This window comes from Choristoneura fumiferana, chromosome 2, assembly GCF_025370935.1.
Source record: "Choristoneura fumiferana chromosome 2, NRCan_CFum_1, whole genome shotgun sequence".
NCBI classification, from domain to species: Eukaryota; Metazoa; Arthropoda; class Insecta; order Lepidoptera; family Tortricidae; genus Choristoneura; species Choristoneura fumiferana.
In genome coordinates this window covers 2,735,777-2,757,222 of record NC_133473.1, presented here as the reverse complement: position 1 = coordinate 2,757,222, position 21,446 = coordinate 2,735,777, and the positions used below count along the sequence as shown (strand labels likewise).

The 21,446-nt window shown below is 38.5% G+C and overlaps 1 protein-coding gene across 1 annotated transcript; it reads left to right on the top strand.

The window, feature by feature from the left end:
- The first annotated feature begins 1,974 nt into the window (after nt 1-1,974).
- LOC141445438 (bombyxin A-3 homolog) lies at nt 1,975-14,201 on the top strand. Its single transcript, XM_074111283.1, has 3 exons — nt 1,975-2,015; nt 10,449-10,644; nt 12,294-14,201. Exons 2-3 carry the CDS (start codon nt 10,449-10,451, stop codon nt 12,464-12,466), a joined length of 369 nt encoding a protein of 122 aa, XP_073967384.1. The 5' UTR covers nt 1,975-2,015; the 3' UTR covers nt 12,467-14,201.
- The last annotated feature ends 7,245 nt before the right edge of the window (nt 14,202-21,446 follow it).

Genomic DNA, 21,446 nt, shown 5'->3' with positions numbered 1-21,446 from the left:
GGAACATTGGAGCCGACGCGACCTCTGCCGGCAATGGCGCCTAGCGCCCCACACTTCATTTGTTTAAAGTCAGCTTCAATACAAATCACGCGTGCAAGTCGGTCTTCAGACACGGGGAAACGTTGAGATGTTTTGATTTTAAGCCTTTGTTTGTTAGATGACGACAATAACAGATCAACAATACATATAAAGAACTAATCCTACTTCCTACTAATATCATACTTAAATGCGAAAATTCTCTTGAAATTCCGACCGTTTTTTTCGATTTTGATTTTGATTATGACCGCTTGGTTTGGTTTAACGACATGAAATTTGTAAAATAATGAAGTCTACGATGAGATGATGAGGTTTTTTGGAATTCGCACGGAATTTTAGTAAAATCCCGGAAATTCTATTGAACTGGTGGATCTAGGTAGGTACGCTTTACGCATACGAAGCCGAGGGTAAAGCGTACCTAGATTTAGTCACAAAACACGACTTATTAATTAGTGTAGGTAGGTACCATCAGCCAAATAAGTGGTCTATCAATTTTAAACAAATTCCTATCAAATGAATATGTCGATAAAGTCGAACTTTCAAGTTGACAGACACGTCTATTGGCATTATTGTTTTGTGACATGCAAACGATTATCAACTTAAGGATGGTAGACCACATATTTGGCTCATGGTACCTACCTACTATCACTTTTCAACATTAGCGCGCGAAACTGTAATGAACCGGAAGTCAGCGTCACGCGTTCAAAAACATTGTAAGAGCACAGAATAAGTAATAATATACAAGGTAAAACGGCAATTAAATCAACTAGTTAGTACATCTAATTAAGTATCATCATGTCAGCCGAAAGGCTCTCCACTCAGACCGGTCTTGTGCTTTCCGCATCCACCGCGATCCCGCGATCTTAACCAAGTCGTCGCTCCATCTTGTTGGAGGCCTACCGACAGCTCGTCTGCCGGTCCGCGGACGCCATTCGAGAACCTTCTGGCCCCATCGGCCATCAGTCCTGCGAGCAATGTGCCCCGCCCACTGCCACTTTAGTTTCGCAATTCTTCGTGCTATGTCGGTAACCTTAGTTCTACTGCGGATATCATCATTTCTAATTCTATCCCGCAGAGAAACCCCGAGCATAGTCCTCTCCATAGCCCTCTGAGTGACTTTGAGTTTTCTCATGAGGCCCATCGTTAGCGCCCACGTCTCAGATCCGTGTGTCATCACATCTAATTAAGTATCCATACATAAAAATGTTAATGATTAGGTACCTATGTTTTTAAATTATACCTACCAACCTACCTTTAAACGAGCAATTCGTGTATAGGTATTTATTTATTACGAGGATCTTTTAAACAGCTCTGTTTTTACAATTTTGGTAGGTACCTATGTGGGTGTTTTCAGGGACGAACAGTCGATCCAATTTGATCTTATTTCTGGGAAAACGTATATTTTCAATTCTAGCCCAAGAGAAGAGAGAGAGAGATAGTTTCCTTCTAGGATTTCATGACTATAAGGGTGAAGCCAGACGAACTCATTTTCAGTCGCCGTGTGGCACAAACTGGACTTTTGTATAAAACCGAATGAAGCAGTGAAATATATTACCATCTTCAGAATAGAGAGAGGTATACATATATCAAACAGAAATAACGCGGCCGAAAATACTCGGCTCACGACTCAAAAAATTACGTTTGTCTGGCTTCACCCTTAATAAAAAAACGAAACCCATATGAAATGAAGGCAATTTAACAATAATTAATTATTAGTCCTATAGCTAGGTAGAATTAGTAGGATCACAGCCTTAAGCTTTTCCTTTATTTACAAAATCAACGCAGATTTCCCATAGCATGAATTTGCACGGCCAAGGTTATATTTCACAGCACATTAGTAAAACTTAACAGGTTATGTGACTTGACATGTTGATGAATATTATGACTTGGACGTTTGTATATAAGGGTGGCCCGTCTGAAGCCCCGCATTCCTAAGGAGTGCGTGGTCTGTGAAAGTTCAGAGGTAACTTCGAAACAAGGTAAGTTTGTGTTGACGATGGTTAGAAAATTAATGTTACCCCTAAACGTATGTTAGGTTTGTTTTAGTAAATTACGTGGAGTAGTAGGATGTGAATTAGGTTGTTTGTAACTGTCGTTCGTAGGTATAGAGACGTGGAGTTTATAAAAAAATAACCCATTGTTATAAGTTTTTATTGAACTTGTAATGATCGTTTGTGTGTTTGTTATGGTCAAATCATGCAAGCCTAATTTCACGCACTCCTAGTGATAGGTACATATAGTTATCTACAAAATATATGAAAAAAAATTAACGGACTCCAAAAATAACTAAAAAACCGCGGCTTCGCAAGCGTAAGACAAGTTCTAGCAGTTGAATAAACATTCCGTAATTTCACAAAAAAATCCGTGGGCATTCCCAAAACCGGTGGATGCAAGTGGCGAGTAGTCGTTCATTGTGGCGTTCTAAGGGGGAGGCCTTTGTTCAGCAGTGGACGTCTTCTGGCAGATGATGATGATGATTCCTGAAACCGTGGATTTCATTGACGTTGCATAAAAAGCAATCGGGCCCAATTTCATGTCTCCAAACCTAGTGGCTGAAATTTTAGGATTACATCCCCACCCCGTGGCAATATCGGAATAAATGATAACCAAGGGTAGAAAGTGACCCATTTCACCCGAGATATTTCTGGCACTCTCACTTCGTTCGGGGGGAAATGAGTAATTTTAGCCGAGTTAGACACTTTACTTTTCATTTCGACTGTGAGGAAAGTAAAATACTACAAAAAATGAGAATAATAATAAATTGAATTTACTTATATCCAACCTCCAACGGTACATTTGCGACTGGCCACTTGCCACGGCCGACTATAAAAAAAATCGAGTTGGTTACAACCAAGGAGCTTGTATACAAAACTGAAGGTTGAACGCCGAACAAAGAAGTTTGACCTTTACCTATTACTTATTTATATATTCCATCTCTTTCTTAACCTAACTAAAGAAAGAGATGGAATATGTTCGTGACGTAATAAAGATTATTATTACTCTATCACAGACTTTTTAAATGAATAAAAATATAGATATTTTATTTGTTTGTTTAGAAATAAATTTGTTGTGATATTATATTAAATTAATACACATTTAGGTAGAAACAAATTATTATCGTGCCGTACCTAATACATAATAATTTAACTTTGTGCAATTTCAATAATAGAAATATATTTTTTTAAGTCTAGTATTTTTTAAGTAGTTTTTAGGCAGGGCTTTTAGTTGTGTATTAGATTTTAATTTCATATATAATAATTGTGGCTATACCCTACCAGGGTGCATAATTTCTGTAAGTACTAGTATTTATAAGTCTTACGTTTTTGCCAAACAAATGAATACTGAAAAAAAAAAAGATCAAATTTCTTGTTTCAAACGGATGTTCGGCGTTCAACATCCAATGTTGTAAATAAGCTTCTTGGTCACCACGTAGATGTAGATGGCCATGCCGAAACGTGAAAAAAAGTTGTCATTGACGTAACTCAATTATCTTCGACTCCGTGGCTAACCAAAAATTAAAAAAAAAATACTTTCCACCTTAGAGATAAAAACGCAATTTTCCACCCGGCTATCTACCCATGAAAATTAAACCTTCCGAACAGGAGAGATGAAATAGTAGATTGATAACCAAGGGTGGAAAGTGACTCATTTCACCTGAGGTATTTCTGGCGCTCGAACGAAGTGAGAGTGCCAATAATTCGAGGGGAAATGGGTAATTTCACCCGAGTTAGACACTACTTTTCATTTCGACTGTGAGGAAAATAAATAAAATACTTAGTACAAAAAAATTAGAATAATAATAAATTGAAATGCAGTATTCAGTAAATTGAATTTACTTATATCCAACCTCCAACGGTAGGTACCTTTTCGGCCTTGCCACTTGCCTGCCACGGCCGACTATAAGTAAAAAAAAAACGAGTTGGTCACGGTCACGACCAAGGAGCTTATATATCTACAAAACTGGAGGTTGAACGCCGAACGAAGAAGTTTGACCTTTATTACTTATTTATATATTCCATCTCTTTATTCTCATTTCACGAATGACTTCCATCTCTTTCTTAACCTAACTAAAGAAAGAGATGGAATATGTTCGTGACGTAATAAAGGTCAAATTTCTTGTTTCAAACGGATGTTCGGCGTTCAATCTCCAGTGTTTTATATAAGCTACTTCGTCACGACGTGCATCTAGATGGCCATGCCGAAACGTGAAAAAAAGTGTCATTGACGTAACTCAATTATCTTCGAATCCATGGCCAAACAAAAAATTAAAAAAAAAATACTTTCCACCCTAGAGATGAAAACGCAATTTTCCACCCATGAAAATTAAACTTTCCGGACAGGAAAGATGAAAAAGGGTTTTGACAGACGGATAACAAAATGCATGTGTTTTGCACTCAACAAGTTAGTTAGGTGGATAAATTTTCGGTTTTGAGTACAGTTTGAGCTTTGCGGACTACGCTAGTTAAGATCTTGGGCCCCTGAGCGTGGGGGCCCCGGTGCACCGCCTAGCCCTCCCATAGCTACTCTATAGATAGATGAAATCCAGAGACAATCAAGCTAGACGTTGGGAGATGACTTGCGGGTCACCGCAACTCGACAAGCGGCGACCGAGGTTATGCGTGGGATGACACCCGTAAATGTAATCTATATTGACGATATTATTGAGTTAGGTTCAGTCGATGCCATAAATATCGAATGCGATTGCGTCTAATGAATGTAAATCCGACCTTAGACATCGCTTGTAACTTATTTCAATAAATGTCAGCATAGCAGTATTAAATTATAGGGTAGTTTAAAAACTTAAAACAAAATTAATACACTAAGACAAGATTCGATTTGTAGCATTCGAACATGGCGGATGTAGACAATATCTAATTTTGCTATTTCAGTTTGTTTGGCTAGTTGAAGTATAATTTTGATAGTGTTTTATGCGGCGATTAACCTTAAGGTGGAACGATTTCCATACTAATGTATTAACACAATCATGTGCGCTTGAAAGAATAATTTGAAATTAAAATCACATCTGTTGACTTTTATTTTGTTCTTTATTTGAGGCATTTTTTATTTACCTAAAGAAAGCTTTTGATTAATAGCTTAATCTAGATGATTATTTTAGTTATTTTTTGTCAATATGTGAGTGGACGGCGACAGTATCGTACGCCAACGGCTCGGTTAGTAGTGTGTGTTTCAGCTACGTTGTCAACTCGCTGACAATTCGATGCTAAGCGACGTTGCCAGATTTCGTTTGATTTGTCTGATCAAAATCACATAATTACCATTTTGAAGCTCGTTTAACTTTTTTTTTAATATTTTTGCCGGCCATAGGTACAAAGTCCGTCAGTCAAAAGACTGAAGTGCAACGAACAAATGTATTGCCAATTCTTTGAGTTTCCGACAGAAATTAAGAAGAAAATCACATAACATTAATGTATTAACAAATAAGTACGGAAAATTGCATTAACGGATTATAAATTAGTAGTGATAAAATCAGATAAAGGCTGCATGGCTTGTGGCTTTTTCCATAAAATAAAAATAAAAAACATCAAGTCAAATGTCAAATTCGTCAAGTCATAATTTTTTGTTCGTTTGTTGTCATAGGTTGTCATGACATTGTAAACTAATGGAATATTTTTTTCCTAAATTAAATTATCGTAATTTGTCCTCGAAACTGGCGGGATTATCATTATCTATAACCTATAATGTGAATGCAGTTATATTTTCAAGTATTGAACTGAATCATAATTCACATTGGAAACTATGAAGCCACGAACTTTGCGAAAAAAATACATAAAGCATCAATACTCTGGTCTCGAAAAAGACGCATTATAAGGAAATTAAAAAGTAAGTACAGTAGAGGCTGAGTACAACATACAACTTCCACCACCCCCGTGGGTACCGTAGGAATCGGCTGAGGGATAATATCAGAAGATGGGCAGCAGCGTTTTCCAAGCAACCCCACATCATATACTGTGCTCGCCAACCCGCTTATCAAACGTGGCAAGTATTGGCAACATGGGAAAATATGGGGGAGGCCTAAAGTCTCAGTTTCCATGACCGTAGGTGTTTAGGACAGATTTTTTTACAATTTTTTTTCCAATTCCCCAGCCCCTTGGTAGCGGACTAACTTTTGAGCCTCATATCTCGGTAATTTTGGAGTTCAGAGAAAAGTTCATTTGACAAAATATGCTTCTTCAAAATATGTTTTATTTTCATAATACAATATTTAATTACAGAGTGGAAAACACTGTTATAACATACATTGTCGGCTGGTAAGCTGTGTATTGAGACTGGCACAAGACTGGAAAAGTGGCGTGAAAATGCAAGAGGCACTCAGCAGTGGTTGTATGTGGGCTAATTTAATTGACTGATTTAAATAAATAAATAAAAACTGACTTAGTGATGGACTTTTTTATTTGTTGTTCAATAGAGCCTTCGATTACTACCCAACCAATTAAATTTGAAATAAAAATAAACAAGTCTAATTTCATATTTTCACGTGTTTTTCGTTGAAGCAAAATATCGTGAAGAAACGTACAGACACCTGCTAAATAATTAATGGTGTGCGCTATATTTCAATTCACACTGGGCCTGCGTTGAAAATAACGCCCAAGCCCTCATTGTGAGAGGAGGCCTGTGTATGTAGGTATGTATAGGGATAATGATTATGACTAATTAATGATCTCATAGTATGATCTATATTGTAAATAAAAAATAAATAAACAATCGTTGAGTTACGGTCCAGGAAACTGAGTCACGTACCAGGGTGGAACCTATGTGCTACTAATGTCATGTTGACATCCCATACACCTGCCAAAGAAATCACAGCGCAATTGAATATGAAAAGGTTCCACTTGGGTTCCACTCTGGTACGTGATTCGGTTTCCTTGACTTTGTAAAGGCTAACTTATCCCTCGAAGGGATCTCTATCAAGCAACCCTTGAGTGGATGTGAGGAATTATAAGTCTCATAGTACTTACTGTAGTTGTGCTGTGCATATTCAGATTTACCTAAAATTAAAAAAAAAATGTTTGTGCCCAAATTAGGTCTTATAAATTTTTAGCTACACATTTCAAAAAATATTAACATCATTAACTAAGAACAATAAAAAAAAAAAACAAAAAAAAAGCTAAATCTTACAACGGGTTTGAACCCGAACTTCCTAAGCTGTGGGTAGGGTAAACTCTAGCCTTATGCAACTAGGCCAATTTGCTCTTTGATTACGAGAGCGAAATTAACAAAGACTTCTGTTTACAACAAATTACAAGCATGTGTGCGAAAATATCTCAGTCGAAACTGCAGCGATCAAGTGAAAGTATTTTCTAAATTAAAATACATCTGAAACTTGGTAGGATATATCACAAATTTCACACTATTGGCGGTATGTACATTATTTTATAAAAATATCCACGATTTCATTCCTAAAAAAAATAAAATACGTGGAATTTGCACACTAACGTCATCTACTGGCGCTGTAGTGCCTAGCTGACCGTGACAAACGACCTTAACAGTGAACAGTGATCACAAAGTTCTATATTTCTCTCGTGTCTGTCATTTTTTAATGCGCAAGTTGTGTCCACGTGGTTTCTGGAATTTTACTATCAAGTTGCAAAAACTACAACCACCGTACAACGTCCCTCTCAAAGAGAGTCTACTTTGACACTGGCGAAATTGTCCTTTTAATTAGGACAGAAAAGCCATATTTTAAAAGAGAAGAAGAAGAAGAAGAACACTAAGACAAACATATATACCATAAATACTGTCCAAACATAGCTAGGTTTCGTTGTTCTGTCTTGGAGTTCCTGTGCCTGCCTAACTGCTCCACCATAAGACCCTGGATACTGTCTTTAGTCATAACCTAATCAACAAAAAGTTGGAAAACCCCCGAATTTGTCACTTCAAAGCTCAATGTCTCAAAAACGGCTAAACCGAGTTTGATGAAACATGTCTAAGAACCATCGCTAGAAAACCTGATTTCAAATTAAAAAAAAGCGCATTCAAATCGGTCCACCAGTTTAAGAGCTACGATGCCATAGACACACAACATAGACACACATAGCGGTCAAACTTATAACACCCCTTTTTTGCGTCGGGGGTTAAAAATACGTCCTGACATAACCAACAAGCCCAAATATAGTTAAAACACATGGTTCTGTCTTGTAATTGCAGTTTCTAGCTTCCGACTCCATCATCATAACTAGAGCACTGTGAGATAAACATAAAAAAAAACACAAAAATAAAGTAATAAGGTTAACGTCCGAGTGGTCGACACGCTTACCCAATAGACGACACCCTGCTGTCATCTCTATTGCTAATGACGTAAGATTAAAGATGCCAATTATTGGGACAGTGACGAGCACTCATACGTTTACCTTAATATATTATTAAAATGCCGAAACGACCAAAAACGACGGAACACCACACCTACCGACCAGAAGTGCAGGAACAGCTGCTGGTGCGCGGCTGGGGCGTTTAGGCACTTGTAGTTTAAAGCAGCAAAAACTGTCAGGCCGGTTGGACGTGAGCGGGCTGATGAACTACTTGGACCTATCCAAGTAGTTCATCAGCCATTAGTAGTTAGATTTGGTTGAAAACCTTTTTCAACATCTTATTCTTGTCTAACTAAGTCAGGACAGACAAAATAGAATAGATGATAAGATAGTTAAGAGGATGATGGATACTCACTAATTCTCACACCCTGCACTCCAATTGCCAAGCAAAACACACGTTGAGTAGGTACGACATTCGTTTTTTTTACAACGTATGTGTGCTTGGGTATTTGGAGCTTTCAAAATGAACTTGCGGAGAGTTTGAAACGCGTTAGCAGTGTGTTGGTGATACTTGGGTACCTATATGATATGACATTGTATCTTTTATGTCGAAGGAGAAAGACGTAGGTAACTATAGTGAACAGTTTATAGCGGAGAACCGAAGTAATAATATTGTACCTGGTTGATTGCTCATGGACCTTTGTAAAGTGACGTCTGAATAAGTCAGTTACATGGGTGTTGATTAAATATACGTATGGAATAAAACACCTGTTCAAAAGTTCACAAAGATAATATCACACTCAATTGCCCCCTGATCTGTATGCAGACATCGTTTTAGCATTACAGTCACGTTTGCATTAAACTCGGGACGCTAAGAAACCTCCAAAATATTGTTTCTTTCTTTACATTTCGAGAATTAGAGTTCCAAGGTGACTTTTGCTTATTTGCAAATTGACTACGAGTCGAAACGAAACCCAATAAAATGTTATAGCACTCGTGAAAGGTACTTGGTTATTATGTGTCTTTATGTTTATGTCTACGTTTAAGCTTAAAATTCAGGGAGCTGAGGGCAACGAACTCTAAAACAAGTTTTTGCTACTTAATGAACAAGAAGTCCTCAAGTGGCGACCACGAACCGGAAGACGAAGCGTTGGCAGGCCTCCCACCAGGTGGACTGACGACATCGTGCAGTTGCGGGCAAATGGCTGATGCAAGTGGCGAGTTGTCGTTCATTGCGGCGTTCTAAGGGGGAGGCCTTTGTCCAGCAGTGGACGTGGACGTCTTACGGCTGATGATGATGATTTAATCAACTTAATGAATACGTGCAAGACAACCACATTTGGGCGTCAGATATTATCATTCAAACCGCGTGCGCTACGTTAATGCACAAAACTGGCGGTCAAAATAAGTGACGAAGGGAAGATTCTCGCTCCGAAGACCCTTTAAAAAGTCTTTGTGTTATTCCGTTGAGACGGCCAGCTTTCTTCATACCAAATTTCATACAAATCCATCCAACTTTTTGTGTGAAGGAATGAAAAAAAATTGCGGTGGGAACTCCCAGAAATAACATCTTGGTTCTCATGCCATGAGTAGTATTCAAAACAATCGTGCCAAATTTCATTATAAACCTAGTGGTTTAGATTTAGATATTTTATTCCGATCGAGTGGGAATATCGGGATCGTATCTACATACCAAATTTCATCCAAATCCGTCCAACCGTTTTAACATGAAGGGTATCAAGGGTACCTATTGCCACAAGATTTGAAGTGAATGATTTGATTAAACACACACACAAAAGAAGAATCAATCAAATGAATTAGGAAATGTACAAATCCCGCTGTCATTGTTCTTGTTTGCGTAACCTCAACTCTCAAGAGCGTCACTAAGGGGGGGGGAGGGGTAGCTGCCCCCTCCCTAGAGATTCTAAAAAGGTTGCCAAATGTAAAGCAACCAAATCAAACTCCCAAGTACCAAAGTTCATGTGCTCATTCTCCATATCAACTTGCCCCCTCATGGGCCACCGGCTGGCGACGCCCTTGTCAACTCTGGTGGCATTATAACATACATACACACCACACACACTCACAAATTGTCGCATTTATAACATCAGTGGGATTTAATTCGCATTTATCCGGTATCTTCAGATGAAACCCCAAGCCTTTGGCGTGGCTCTCGTCACGTTGGCGATCCTGACTGCGTGTTCCGCCCACATCGGCGGCGGCCAACTTATGCAGGAGCTGAACCCGAAGATCTTCTGTGGGAGGAACTTGGCGATTGCTCTCGCTGAACTCTGCAGCTTCCAGAACGCAGAGAAGAGAGGAGATGCCGGCACCATGTATAGTAAGTTCGAGAAACCTGATAAGTATAGTTAGTTTCACCAGAGTTGACGCACACAAAAACATGTCGTGTAATGACAGCAGGATTTTGACATATATTCATTCATTTAATTCATTCTCCTTTTGTGCAATCAGTTCTTTTAGTAGCTGTGTGTGTAATCATTCACTTCAACTCTCGTGGCACTACCTATACGTGACTTCCGCTAGTAAGTAATAACCCTCCTTCGGGCAGTCGAACAAAAACCAGCCAAGTGCGCGTCGGGCTCGCGCACCGAGGGTTCCATACGTTGTAGGTATTTATGAATATCCAGTGTTAACAGTGCCCCTCTCCTGAGTGAAATGTACGCAGTGTGAGGTCATTTTAGATGGTTTATTGACAAAGACAGTCTGACATGAAAAATTATGATTTTCAGACTTTTTTTATTGACTGTGGTATAAAAGCTATATCTTCATACAAAATTTCATATATCTAGGAAACCCGAAATTACCCTATAAATTTTCCGGTTAAGACTATTTGGATGGAAACACCTTTTTTAACCCCCGGCGCAAAAGAGGGGTGCTATAAGTTTGACCGCTATGTGTGTCTGTCTGTGGCACCGTAGCGCTTAAACGGGTGAACCGATTTGAATATTTTTTTTAAATTGAAAGCAGGTTTTCTTGCTTGTTCTTAGACATGTTTTATCAAAATCGGTTCAGCCGTTTTTGAGATATTGAACTTTGTAGTGACAATTTCGGGGGTTTTCCAACTTTTTGTTGATTAGGTTATTAATAACTAACTGTATTTGATTGCACTGACTTAGAAGTTTGATTTTTTCACAGCTTCAGGGGACTGTAGACCTGAATGAATAATGGTTTTAATTTCAACTCGATACCTCCACGCATTCCCGATCCCGAGATAAAGGGTCTTGACAGACCGACACGGACAGACGGACAACAAAGTTATCCTATAAGGGTTCCGTTTTTTCCTTTTGAGGTACGGAACCCTAAAAATGGAGGAAACGGACTGAGCAACAAGCTTATGGTATCTTATTCAGTGGAAACGGAAACACATCTGAGGAGGTGAGGACGAGGCCTGTGCCAGCAGTGGGACGTAGGTATATAGGCTGGATGATGATGGATGATGATCACATCTGTGCAGTTCGCCAATGGACTTCGAAGGAGTTTTCTCCGCTGCGGTGCTGCTAATTAATAAAAAAAATACATTATTTTGGAATAAAACATGAAAGTATGTTTATTAGAGCCTTTACAAACTACCTTTAAAATTTGTAGTTTTTTTTTTATTCGACTGGATGGCAAACGAGCAAGTGGGTCTCTTGATGGTAAGAGATCACCACCGCCCATAAACATCTGCAACACCAGGGGTATTGCAGATGCGTTGCCAACCTAGAGGCCTAAGATGGGATACCACAAGTGCCAGTAATTTTACCGGCTGTCTTACTCTCCACGCCGAAACACAACAGTGCAAGCACTGCTACTTCACGGCAGGATTAGCGAGCAAGATGGTGGTAGCAATCCGGGCGGACCTTGCACAAGGTCCTACCACCTGCAAAATAATATATATATAATAAAAATCCATGCTGTAGGTGTGATTACTAAGTCCCTAACATATTAATTATGGGAGAAAATCATCAGTTTAAAACAAATCATTTCCAGACATCATCGTTCCCCCCTACTACAAAGATCCGGAGCACTACAGCTGGCCCTGGCTCGCCCCCCACCACGCTCACGGCCTCTCCCTCCCCAACCGTGGGAAGAGATTGACTGGCATCGTCAACGAATGCTGCGACAAGCCCTGTAACATCGACGAGATGCTGTCTTACTGTTAAGACCAGTTATCAATATGAAGCAAATTTACTAGTCTTTCTTGATAACTGTTTCGGTTAAAGGTATTTTATACGTGATAAATAAGATAATGTGTCTCAATGTGTGCGTGTTGCGGCAGGCGCCGAGTCGCGTGCTCCTGAGAAGAAGGGCTACGAAATAGCCCCAAACATGTCGAGCTAAACTCGGTTTAAGAAGTGAGTTATCCGTTACAATATCATTTAATATGAGTGAGTCTCACGGTAGTTTCATGTTCAAAATAACCAGATAGTCCAGATGCATAGCTTGAGGGCCCGGGTTCGATCGCCGGTCGGGGCAGATATTTGTATGAAAAATACGAATGTTTGTTCGCAAGTCTTGAGTGTTTAATATGTAAGTATGCATACTTATAAAACAAGTTTTGCTTACTTTAGGACTAGGCAGACTGATGTCAAGTACTTGTCGGGATATTTTTTAAATCTTATTGATTTTTTTCGCATTCCGTTCCGCTTCCTCGCACATCACTTAGGTAGCCTAACGAACTATGGAATCGTCAGATTTTATACGCTGTGTTGTAAAATAAATTTGGAATAATTTATTCATGGCTGGCGATATTGCAAAACCCCTGTGAAAATGTTTCGGGAATTTGATTTGACAAATGTCCACATTTATGAGTCTAGTTGTAAATTAAAGGCTGAGCAGAATTATAAAAAACCTCGCCATATTGCGGAAAACCAATAGAACTAATTTCTTGCACTCTTTGTCTGTCTATTGCTGTCAAAGATTAACGTTGTTTGCGCGTCGTATTTTAAAGTGTTATTTTGTGTTTTTGAGCGTTAAAATGCCGAAGATTACTCATAGCCTTGGATGGAAAATAATTCTCAATGTATAAAAGTATTTGTCATAGAAAAAGTCTGAAGGATTAGAAAATATTCTACAAACTATACTACTTTTTTGTTTTTCAAGTGTTTTTAGTTGAATAAATTTGTACGGTGGAGCGGAGCACACAACAGAATAGTGAGAAAAAATCTGAACACGCACTTACGCGATTAAGAATTAGGTCGTATTAAGATAATCATTAAGTAAGTAGGTATTTAGACACCTTCGATTTTTACAAGCTTTTATTTAACTTACAATGTATGTTTGTGTGTATGTACGTGCGGGTCACATCTTGCTACAGCATTTTGACCCACTTCCAGTGGTCAGATTGACTTAAAATTTGGCATACTTATGTAAATCTCAATACATTAATCTGGTACTGAAATTCGGGTGGTCAGGCCAGGACCGTCTCCGCAGGATGGAACTCTGCAACTGTTAATGACATGGACCTAAAATTTGATACGCAAATAAAGCAAACAAAAGCTGGTATTAAAAATGTTTTTTTAACAAAAACTTATTATGATGACAGCTGTATCTTAACCGTGCTTTAATTCGGAATAAAACCATTTGGTTTTTTTATTTTACTTTTTAGAATTTCGATTCGACGTAGAATCCGTATTGCTTTTAAGTGTTCAATACTTAAGAATTTAATCGTATTTATCTTGTAGAGTAATACAACTTTTTATAATAGCATTTTAGCACATTTAGGGGCTGTTTCACCATCCATTGATTAGTGTTAACTGGCGGCTAAATGTGATGCCGTCTCCGTCTATTCGAACAAAACAAATAGAGACGGCATCACTAATCAATGGATGGTGAAACAGCCCCCTAATGCAGTGAAGGATTATATACACTTATATTTTGAATGTTACTATGTTATGTACTCGTACTGAAGTGTTTGTAGCCTTTTAAAGGGATATAAAATCGTTGTTGCAATTAAAATTGTTTTTTTTCACACACAGCAGCAGGTGTTTTCTGATTATTTCGTAATAAGTATTCACTCGCAATACAATACAATGACCCCCGTTCCAGGTTGTATTTGGTCCAGCAGGTCTCGTTGGCCATACAACGAGGCAATGCCGCTAGGGTGATGGGTACGTTTGGGCCAAGTGCGATGCGGAGGGATATTTATTTAATTTATTGTAATTTTATTAATTTTGATTTTTTGACTCTTTATTGTACACCACAAGTAAGCGATACAGAAAACAGGTACACAGAGAGATAACCTCAATTCAAATATAAAAAAAACCGCATTCGAATCAGTCCACCCCTTTAAGAGTTACGGTGCCACAGACAGACACACATAGCGGTCAAAGTTATAGCAATCCTCTTTTTGCGTCGGAGGTTAAAAAACACTTTTACTATCGCTGTCTTAATCTCGTTTATGTACTAGCCGTTGCCTCTACAATGTGGCCGAAACGTCGGAGTAATTTGCAAAAGAAATCAACGAAACTCGAGTTGGGCCCGCGCACCGTAAGTTTTGTACATTCAAAGGGAAAAATATACATTTTTACTCAACAAAATCTCAAAAAATTACTATCTGTGTAAGTACAGCTGGTGACAGGTAAATTATAATGTTAACAATGTCTACCGCTTGATCGACCTTTATTGTTTTTACATAAAACCATATAAAATTAACAGATAACAAGATAATTGATTAGCAAAGGCGAACTTATCCCTTAAAGGGAAGGGGGAAGGGGTTTTTAAGGGAAAAATAGCAAGACCGTAAACAAAAGCACGGACTGGTCACTTAATAAAAAAAAACCTTTTATAGCAGCTTTTCAATGTATACCGTAGTTTCCCGCCCCATCAGATCCTAATGCAATAGAAACGAAACAATGTCGTTGCACGCGCGTACTTACTATCACAGCTCTAGTTTTGGTATCGGTATCTGCATTTGCTGGTATTCGGTATCCCTGTCACGTCGGAGCCTAGGCGCTCGGAGTGCATCCGGTTTTGCATGGAGTTTTCTTCGCAAAAGTGCATGCATACGAGCGTCTTACACGCTTGTTTCAATGAAACGCAAAAGTTTATTTGGACGAAGTTATGCAAAAAAAACCGGCCAAGAGCGTGTCAGACACGCCCAAAATAGGGTTCCGTAGCCATTACGAAAACAATAAGTAATATTTTTCTAAGGATTTCGTATTTTACTCGTATACGGAATCTTCCAAGTTTAGGTATATTTTACACCTTAGGCTGCTATTTACTCTCAAACTACTAATAATTCTCAAGCAAACTTATCCGTTATAGTTTTCCTTGAAAGTTTGATATACTTACTACCATTCTGATTTTTTTCAAATTTTTCCACCCACCGGTTTACATTTTAGTGGAGGGGGGGGGGGGCGCTCAATTTTATTGAAAATTTGCACTTTAAAGTTTAATATTTCGCAAAAAAAGATCACTGAATCGAAAAATCGTCTTAGCAAACCCCTAATGGTTTTAAAAGACCTATCCAAAGATACATACTATAGGGTTGGATGAGAAAAAAAAATCACCGCCACTTTACGTCTATGGGAGGTAACCTAAAAAAAATTTTTTTTAATTGTTAATTTTACCATTTTGTCGGCATAGTTTACCTATATATTCGTGCAAAATTACAGCTTTCTAGCATTGATAGTCCCTGAGCAAAGCCGCGGACGGACAGACAGACAGACAGACATGGCGAAACTATAAGGGTTCCGTTTTAGCCATTTTGGCTCCGGAACCCTAAAAATGTTCCAAACCTCAATAATGTTTTTTTTTGATTTTGGAACTAGTCTCAGTAAGTAACATCAAAAGCAAAGTTAGAACATATAACATGACAATGGTTTGGAGCATTTTTGCTAAACTACGTCCATTTTATGTCATTATGCGCGCGTTTATTCCGTATGATTTTGGTGGACGTCTTTTTGTTGACATGGTCGAAGACTGTGTTACAGTTTCCAGGTTATCTAGCAGAAGTACTAGTCTAACGTTGAAATGCTCGATTAATGACCTTTTTGCAAGAAGTCGCAGGAGGCCCTTTTCAAAAAAAAAATACATATAAAATAAAATTAAAAATAGTTTGTTGAGTAAAATTAGTAAGAATAACTAATGTTAACGAGTAGAATTAATTAAAATAATATAACAAATATAAGTGATAAAGTGCATGACTGCCATGTGTACCTAGAGGTAATGTAATGTGCCTTCGGGGCACCCCCTTATATACGCCTTTATACATGCATGTATTTATTTAGTTTTAAGGATTTAAATGAATAACAGAGTGTTACTCGTAGAGAGCATTTTTTCTGCCAACAAACTGTCATGCAGTTTGGCAGATAGTTTATTTAAAAGTGTATTCTGTTAATTTGAGAGAAAAAAAAAGAAATCAGATGAACTATAGAGGTAAACAGTTACTTTGCTCATCCTCAACCTTACGATAGCAACGTCTATGCAAATAAAATATGTCCATTCAGCTCTTCCGCCCCCACGCTTGTAAGAACTAGTGATGTAACGAATATTCGCATTCGCATTCGTGGATATTCGCATAAGTTTGCATATTCGCATTGGCGCCAGAACGAAAAACTGAATATCCAGTTCGCATTTCGCATACGCGAATGTTCAAAAATGTCGTTCTTCTCAGCTCATCTTAGGCTTCTAGGTTAGCAACGCATCTGCAATACCCCTGGTGTTGCAGATGTTTATGGGCGGTGCTGATCTCTTACCATCAGGAGATCCACTTGCTCGTTTGCCATCCAGTTCACGTAAATCACATAAACCCAACCATCACCACCACCATACTAAACTACGCGTTTCGAACGAAGGCTATAACAAGCACTTATGAATGTCAAAAAAAAAACTACCACCGGTTCGGAAAAGCCTCTGTTGAGAAGAATCCGGCAAGAAACTCAACGAGGTACCTATATTTTTTTAAAACAGATGTACAATATTATTAAATGATATCTATATATCATTTAACACAATTTTATTTTTCACAATTCGCTAGGAAGGGATCGCCAAAGCGGATCGGATATGGTTGTCCATGATAGATTGCCTGAGATATAAATTAATCGAGTTACAGCACGCATCGTCGAATTCCTAGCTTATACCAAATTCTAAGAAGTATCTTTCCAGTATTGGCGGCGTATAATGGCGAAAATGACGATATTCGTGTTTTTTTAGCGCGTGAAAAATGTTCTCAACAACTAAACCGAAACTAGTGATTGAATTCGAAATAGAAGTGCACTTTGAAATCAGCTCCGAGCTTTGCGGTGAAGAAACGTATGTGCACAATGTGAAAAAACCATGTATTGAGGTTAGTATTTAGGCGAATTAAAGTATTCACTAGTTGATTATTTATATAGAAAATTTAGGTACGACGAAAGCGAGAAGTGGTTAAATGCCGCACGAGCCGAGCGAGCGAAGCGAGCGTGCCCGGGGCAAAGTGCCAGACCCGATATGGCTCGTTTCATGATATGCTAGGATTTCATGATCTGAAACTGGCCAATCATGAAATGGCGGAGATATGCCTACATGATCTGCCTAAACGTTAGGCAAATCGTTAAACGAGTTTTGAACGATATGGCGGATGCGGCCAATTCATGAAATGGCGGCAACGATATGCCTAGGAATCGTGAGGATTTACGATCGGCCGCCGACATAATATCATAAGTATGGACACAATTTTATTTTTACGCAGTAGGTTCGCTATGAAGGGATTGCCAATGCGGATCGGAATTATTTCCAAATCCCTGCATGATACTTTATAATACGCCTTAGATATTAATTATTAATTAGAGTTACAACTAAGCGTAGGAAACTAGATTACTATAGCCCTCTCATTCTAAGAAGTATCCTGTGCCCAGCATTGAGGCGTATCTAGGCGAAAATGACGATGATTATGAACAGTAAATTATGTAAAATAGGTAAATAAACAAGTCCACCACAAAAATACGTGCGAGTAAAAGGAAACCTCTTTCTGACACGTTAATAACAAAACAGGAAAAAGCACCGAAAAACCGCCAAATTGGCGCGCAAATATTAAAAATCCTTTTAAAAAATCTCGGCTTACTCAATACGTTTACTGGCAAATAAATCAAATATTAAAATGGAGGCAATAGAGATGATGGCTGGATAAATTATGCGGCCTGCCATCTGTGCCGGGGTGGTGAATTTTTTAACACTCCACTTAATGCTGGAGCTATGGAAAAAACTCTGACAGCTGCGAAGGAAGACGTCTATTAATATGAATGAAATATTTACCTTCTATTAAAAGATGAAGACAACGAGCAACGTAATGCGGTATAAACATAGAGATATGGAGAGTAATAATTTATTGAATCAGGCGTTACTTTGCGGAGGTCCACATCAATATCAATGAAATCCACTATACCTATCGCCGCCTAACTTTGCCTAAAAGTTCATTGCCACGACTAGTACCACAAAAACTATAAAGGTATGATTCCAATAATTGAATAGGCACTATACCGTTAAGCGATTCGAACACAATCCGGGAGTAACGTAAAGAAGTCGCATAAAAAATGTATCTCAAAAATGCGTCAAAACTGAGTATTAAGTAATGAACTTTTAGGCAGATTTATATGGCGCGTGGTATAGAGATTCATTTACTAGATAATATTTTTTTTGCATCGTATTCTGTCGAATAAGTTCGTATTTATCTTGGTTTCTCAACTAGTACAGTAAACTTCAGGTAGCTAGCGGATGAGAAAAGTAATCTGTATATAATGTTCATTGATGAAGTGGAGAAAGACTTGGTACCCTGCACTACAGATATAGATTACACTAGATTACGCAAATGCATCTACTTCGCGTGTCCGAACCCCGACCAAACGTCGAGGTTGGCCCCATACAAAGACTGACCGCTAACTGACTAATCATGACTAGTGACTGACTCGAACCCCACGGCACGGGCGGGCGGTGCATTTGAATCGATTTTGCGCGGACATCGGGGAATTCACATCGCTAATTACATCACAGTAAATATAAAAAAGTGACACGGTTGGTTTTCATACAGATTGAGGTGTTTGCGTTAAGGGGCTCCTAGACGGGCCATATTTTCACTGCAATTTGTGGCCGGCAACTATTGGTGTCCCTCTCTTACTCACATGTTAGACAGGGACACCAATAGTTGCCGGCCACATATTGCAGTGAAAATATGGCCCGTCTAGGAGCCCCTTTATCTAGTGTAATCTATATCTGTGCCAAGAAGATGTGGAAGTGGAGGGCTGAATGGCCACGCATTTGTACACAGACGTACAGTCAAGGAATTTAATTCATGGGCCACCATGGTACCTTTTCAAAGGAAAAGTCATTACGACTTTCCTTGTTAATTAATGCGATGTCACTGTGACGTTTTTTTTTTTTTTTTTTTTTTTTATTTGACTGGATGGCCAACGAGCAAGTGGGTCTCCTGATGGTAAGAGATCACCACCGCCCATAAACATCTGCAACACCAGGGGTATTGCAGATGCGTTGCCAACCTAGAAGCCTAAGATGGGATACCTCAAGTGCCAGTTATTTCACCGGCTGTCTTACTCTCCACGCCGAAACACAATAGTGCAAGCACTGCTGCTTCACGGCAGGATTAGCGAGCAAGATGGTGGTAGCAATCCGGGCGGACCTTGCACAAGGTCCTACCACCTGCAAACTGTTTACTGTGAAATGGTTCCATGGTGGCCACCAATTGGAATTGGTGGAATCCTTGTACCTATATTAAAGTCGCGGGTGACCAAATAACTGTTTATAGTTTTATATTAGCCCTTTAGGTTGTAGAGCGTTTTTAAAACTGCCCGTTTATATCCAGCAAACAAGACAACATCTTGAAAGAATAACTGCAGCTTCTCGAAATACAAATTAGAGTGGCTTGTTAAGCTCTTTGTTCATTCGGAACGGCCACCGAGTGACTCACAACAAGTTTGGTTTGTTTGTTTGTGTCTATTTTTCATGGAACACTGCAAGTAATTGTAATAAAGCATTCTGGTAGATATTCAATGTTATAAAATTAAAGAAGGCTCCAAAAGAAGGGTTCTGGTTGTACATGTGTAACATGAAAGTAGGATAAATACTGCAGGAATGAGAGCATTTTGGATTATGATTGGTGTGAATTTGAGTGACCGAGGCATATACTTGGCATAGTGTAACGTTCTGGCATAAAAAATGCTGTTGTGACTCGAATAGAGAAAGGGATAAGTTGGTTTGGACATGAGATAGTAGATTGTACGACAAGAGCATAAAACGAGCCATTTTACCCAAGACGTTTATATAGCCACCCGACCCGCTACGGCGAGGGTGGATAGACACGTCGAGAGGAAAATGGGTTTAATGCTCTAGTTTTACACTCTGCTTTTCACTTCGATGGCGAAGTAATGAAATAGAAACAGTGGAAACAATTTTATTGTTCACTTACTATGTACCTTTCATTGTTCACGCATTACTATTATAATTGTACATTTTAAGTTTTATTAATCAATTTTGATTGCTTTTTAGTTTTATATAAATTAAAAATTATTTAAAAAATATGTAGAAACTTCTTTGTTTATGGCTGTTTACACCTGATGGCCTTGGTCTTAGACGAAGATTTTACTTTATGCACTAGAGCATAAAAAGTCATTTTATGTCGCCTAGACCCAGCATAAACACGAACTTTACGAGCATGAGAAGTGAAAAGAGTATTTAAGCGTGAATGGAAATGTTGGAAGGGTTAGACTAAGAGAAGCATTCCATGATCAGACATCCATCAGATTGGGGATGTTGTAAAGAAAGGTCAGGTCAAGAGTATCCAAAACCGGCGAGCATGTATAAAAGACTAATGAGTGTTGAGGAAGCTATATCCAATATCATCCATATATCATAGAAATCTACCGTTTCATAATAATATGAGTAAAATTAACTACCTTCCATTCACTATAAAAGAAATTAAAGCATATAAGCAGCAAGTCCAACTAAAACGTATCTAACAAGAATGAATAGTTTCCGCTATATCTTTATTTGTTTACTTTCACGACTTTTCTTTCGACAGCCACTGATTTCATAATTCGATGTTTCTCCGAACACCATTTTTACATAATCGAATCAGAAATGTCGCGATCTCTAAATAAAAGTTTAGTTCCAAGAAATCTCTCGAAATATTCGGGAATGCTAATGCAGTGT